This window comes from Sesamum indicum, linkage group LG1 (assembly GCF_000512975.1).
Source record: "Sesamum indicum cultivar Zhongzhi No. 13 linkage group LG1, S_indicum_v1.0, whole genome shotgun sequence".
Classification (NCBI taxonomy): Eukaryota; Viridiplantae; Streptophyta; class Magnoliopsida; order Lamiales; family Pedaliaceae; genus Sesamum; species Sesamum indicum.
Genome location: NC_026145.1, coordinates 2592154 through 2597718, shown reverse-complemented (window position 1 = coordinate 2597718; position 5565 = coordinate 2592154). Strand labels below are relative to the sequence as shown.

The following is a 5565-nucleotide window of genomic DNA, read 5'->3' as shown; positions in this document are numbered from 1 at the left end:
TTACAACCCTATATTTCAAATCATCGATTCAAATCTTTATTATTTGTACAATTAATATATAGTTTTATTGGTACGTCAATTATTGATTTATAATTTGTCTATTATTTTTGAAACATTTTTTTATGTTGATTTGAGTACCACGCACCACACTGTATAAATTAATATTGTCTGTCTTTTGATTTAAAATTTAAGTTTGATTTTGATCCACAAATAGAACGGGTTCCTTGTCTCCATCCATATTATGTCAACTCTCTCACATGATCTATCAAATAACAATAAAAATATAATATCATTAATATTACCCGAATAAATTATATGATAAGTTACTCTTTTGTTAATGAACAAAAATATGCTGGCAATTATTGAGCATGTGCAATGTTGGTTCTTAACATATTTCTTGTTTCTTTTTATTAACTCCAGAGAATTTTTTGAGATATTTTATATCAAAACTCGTGATACATTCATACAAGGAAGTCGTCAACTTTTTATTAGAAAAGTTGAAAAAACTATAACCTTTTCTTTAGGGGATCATGGGTTGTTGAGGCTTCAACTACATGGACAGAATGATAATATTATTTATTAGTTTAGTCTGTATTTTAATTAGAATATGGCTGTTGTTGAATTAATTAACTCTAGATAATCTTTTGACTTACAAATTAATCAAGTACTAAAGCAATTAATTGAAAATGCAATTCTTGATCCAGCCCACGTATTCGGTTTCCGATTTAAGGAGCAGCAAGAAGTTGTTTTTCTTGCACAAACAATAACCATTTCACATTGTGTTGTTTCTCTTTTTTCCCTGCACGTAACTATTCAACAAAAAACCTCAAGCTGAAAAGCATCATTGGAGGGGCGGGGCTTGTTCGAGATGGCAGTAGCAGCTTATGCAACTTTGCGTTCCCTCTTACATGTCCTTAACAATCTCCAGCATCCTGCTCGTCTCCGTCAGCTTCATGTCGACACAAATCAAATTCAGGGCCTACAGGAGACTGTTAAGTTCTTGCTTGACTTTCTCGAAGCTCATTCCCAAAGAATAAGTGAAGAAATTGGAGTTCTGGGGAGGCAAATTGCTGATGCTGCTGCAGAAGCAGAAGAAGTTGTTGATCGCCATGTAGTGGATCAGCTTCGCTTCAGATCTCAAGAAGAAAGTCATTGTATGGAAGCCCTGTCATCTTTCTCTCAAGATATAGACAAAGTAACTGTTAAGTTAGATTCCCTCACAAAGGAGTTGACGAAGATGGTGAAAGAAGGAAGGGCAGCTGACGCCCAAGAAGAGCAGTGCATAGTGTCTGTTCCTGTCAAATCACCAAAAGTGCTTCCTTCGGGTGGCAAGAAGACTACTATGGTGGGATTCGATGAACACTTGGAACAAATAGTGGATAAGCTCACCAGAGGTGAACCTGATCTCCATATCCTCCCCATTGTAGGGATGGGTGGCATTGGTAAGACTACTTTAGCTCAAAATATTTTTGATCATCCATATACAGTTCACTACTTTCCTAAACGAATTTGGTTTACAATATCTCAAGAATATAATGTACGGGAACTTCTTTCATCCCTTCTTGAAAATGGAAAAAAGCAAGAGAGTAATGAAACTTCGGCCGAATTAGGACAACGATTGTACCAAAGTTTATTCGGGGAAAGATATTTGATAGTTATGGATGATGTATGGAGTGTAGAGGCTTGGAATGATTTAAAGTTGTTCTTTCCAAATAAAGGAAAAGGAAGTCGAGTTATGCTGACTACTAGGGAGTCAAGGCTGGCGATTTCTTTAGGCTCTCTAGAACCTTATTCATTAGATTTTCTAAATGAGGAAAAAAGTTGGAATTTGTTTTGTCAAGAAACCTTTGCACAAAAAGATTGTCCTTATTCGGATTTGGAGGAAATTGGTAAGAACATTGCAAAGAGTTGCAATGGACTTCCGCTAACAATTGTTGTCCTCGGTGGGCTGCTTGCAAACTCCAACAAGACACGGGAATATTGGGAGTCTGTCGCAAAAAATGTAAGCACTTTTCGTAATTCAAAAGATTACGAGGGATGTCTAAAGATATTGTCTTTGAGCTATAACAATTTGCCCGTTCATCTTAAACCATGCTTTCTCTATATGGGTGTTTTTCCTGAAGATTCTGAGATTCGTGTTTCCAAACTAATCAGATTATGGATTGCTGAAGGATTTCTAAAACCAATAAGAGGTAAAAGCTTGGAAGAGGTAGCAGAGAAATACTTAAGAGACCTTATTGGTAGAAATCTATTTTTGAGTCTTAAATTTGGGTTTGATGGAAAAATAAAAAAATGTGGAATCCATGATCTTCTGCGAGATTTATGTTTGAGAGAATACGAAAAAGAACATTTCATTTATGCCCCAAAAGTGCAATGTGTTGGTGCTGGCGGTGTGGAAGACAAGTGCTTCATGTGTGGCATTGGGACCTCACTCCAAAGGATAGATCTAAATGAAGTGCATGATGTCTCACAACTGACATCTGTTGCAAGTGTTTTGGTCTGTAACACCTGCAAAAATAGGTATCCGAGTCTTAGTAAAGCTAGAGTGGTGAGGGCAAGATTAGTGAAAAAGTTGGGGCGTTCCGCTGAACAAGAAACTCTGCACCCTACTAGCTTGCGATATCTTGAGATGATGAATATGACTGATTACGATTTTTTGTCTCCATCTACAATAGCTTTACTCTGGAATCAAGAGACTTTTAAACTTTTCTCCATATGAATTGTGGGATATGCCACAGCTTAGGCATTTTCTTGGTTTAGCTCAGTTTGTTTTGCCTAAGGAAGCGGCTACTCAAGATGTCGTTATTCTGGAAAACCTACATACGCTTTCTGGTATGAGAAATTTCAGGTGTACCGAGGAGGTCCTAAGAAGAATACCAAATCTGAAGAAACTAGGTATTTACTATGATGGAAAGAACAAAATAGAATGGACGTACTATTGTCTCTACAATCTTGTCCGTCTACAAAAACTCGAATCACTTTCCATCAAAGCTGAGTTTCTTTCATTGGAGAATCTCACGTTCCCGACTTCACTTAAGGAGCTGCGCCTGGAAGGGTGGAATATTCCTTTGGACAAGATGATGAGTGTTGGTTCTTTATTGCCTAATCTTGAAAAGCTTGTATTGGAACTTAATTTCTTCAAGGGGCGCGTGTGGGATCAAGTTGAAGGTGACTTTCCTCGGCTAAAATTCTTGAAAATTTGTAACGGTTATGGCCTGGAGCGATGGAGGGCAGAAAATATCCACTTTCCTAATCTTGAGATCCTCTTTCTAAGTTACATGCTGCATTTGGAGGAGATCCCTGCAATTCTTGGAGATATACCTACACTCCATTCCATTTATTTGGATGTTTGTGATGATTCTGTCATCGATTCGGCAAAGCAAATAGTGGAGGAACAACATAGCTATGGAAATGAGATTCTTCAACTTTATGTAAATGGAGAAAGATATCAAGTTGGTAGTTCCTAGCCGCTAGAACTCAAACATGATATTGTCCCACAGCACCTCAATAAATCTTATGGGAGATCTCCTGTTTGTCTTTAATGTCGTCTGCGCGTGTCGAGTGAATGGGTGTAAAAAAAAATAATATTTTCATTGTACCAATTATTTTATTTTAAAAGAGTAAATGTCAAATGGATCTATGCGATTTGATCTATAACAGTATATATAACACCATGCATGCAATCATAGACATCATCATATATTATCAATAGTGACTCTTACTTATGCTATCCCTATAAGTGTACATAAGATAATTTTAGTCAGTTCAAAATGTAAAACATCTAAGTTATAACTGTAAGGGAAAACAACATTTTTTAGTTCATTAACTCTGACCTTATTCAATTTTAATCCACTAATTCTGATAGTTATCAATTTTAGTGATTTGGAGCCAATTTTTTGATAAAATAAAAGAAAATTGTTAATGCATCATTTAATTGCTTAAATGTGTAAGATTATTTATTACATGTCATGAAAACTAGTATAAAATATAAATTCAAAGCATATTTTTATGCAATTTTATCTTCTTTTTTTTTTAATGTAAGAGCTTATGTGGGGGATGAGATAAAAAAAAGAATATCCAGGGGATGAGATAAAAAAAAGAATATCCACTTCAAGTGCCAAGTCATTTCTTAGTGCCACATGCGACAAATTAAACCATGTACAAAATTAGTGGACTAAAAACTATAATTACTCAATAAAATAAATCCAGTTCAACTGCCACATCTGACTTTAGTGCCACGTGACATAACAAATCCCCAAATTTATTGGCATGTGCCATGCGCATGCTAATTTTCGGCGAAAATTAAAAAAAACAGCTACCGAAGTACTTAATTAAAGTATTTTTTTTAAATGTACTGTGTAAATTATGATAATTGTCATATTTAATGAATTAAAATTGAACAAGAGCCAAGTTATTGAACTCAATGTTTTTCCCTAATTTAATTAATATAATAAAAAATTCAGTAAACAGTCATATCAAAGTTGGTATATTTTTATTAAATCTAGTAAAAGAACTGCAGACGCGATCAACTTAATTTCAATAATTAAATAATCAAGCCTTTGTCTTTTGATTGTATTGTAAAATTCTAGTTTTATTATATATTTATGAATTTGTTTACCATTATTGGAAAGAAAAAAAAAACAGTACACTCCACTATTTTGCTCCTTCATGCACCATGTGGGCTGCGGGTTCACCATAATTCTAAACCTCTAGCTGGACGTAAGTTCGATGTCAAACTTCTCTTCAAAAGGATCAGAACGCTTTGACTGATGATGGGTATAACCCACTTTAGTATGGAAAAGACCAAATTATCCTTGAAAAGGGCAAAATTACAGGAAGATCCGCGTACTTTTATTCACCCGACCCTCTAATCTAAATTGAAATATGCAAATTCTTTTGACTGTTCAAGTTAACCACGTAGTCGCTCCAAATCATTAATGGATTTTGAGAAATGAAATACGTACGTTAAGCTAATCGGGTTCGTTCCCAACTAAAATCGTTCGACGCTCAAGTTAGTTCGAGTCAATGTACAAATATGAGATCTGAAGATTTATAGTATGAATCAATAAATACAAGTTATCTCAAATGATTTGAATTCAGAGTATTTATAAGGCCCAAGTGTACAGTGTTGGCTGGCCGCGTGCTACCATCTAGGTGTTTTAACTTTTTATTGTGCGGTGGAGAATTCATTCTTCCAGTCAAGTGGTTTTGTAGGTTCTGGCTCGGGTTGGGGCTCCGACGACCCATCCCCAGCATAGGTGCGTGAACCTTGCTAGTTCTTTTGGGTTATTTTGCCCTTAAATGAGGGGCTTTTTCCTCTTTTTGGCTTGAATAGGGGTAATACCTCCATTATTACTCACCCGCTTCTTCTAAGTGTAATTAATTATCTTATGAGAAGGTGAACAATCGCGACTTTCATTCGAACCGTCGCTTAACTTCTCTGTCCTCCACGTGTCTTCATCTAAACGGTTCCCCACTGGCGCGTTTCTTCATGCAATTCTCTATAAATACCCTTCATTTTCAAATTTTATTTACCATCTCCACTACCTGTCAGAGCTCGCTGCC

The 5565-nt window shown here is 35.8% G+C and overlaps 1 protein-coding gene across 1 annotated transcript; it reads left to right on the top strand.

Moving 5' to 3' along the window:
* LOC105156287 (putative late blight resistance protein homolog R1B-14) lies at window positions 722-2719 on the top strand. Its single transcript, XM_011072386.2, has one exon. It carries the CDS (start codon window positions 869-871, stop codon window positions 2717-2719), a length of 1851 nt encoding a protein of 616 aa, XP_011070688.1. The 5' UTR covers window positions 722-868.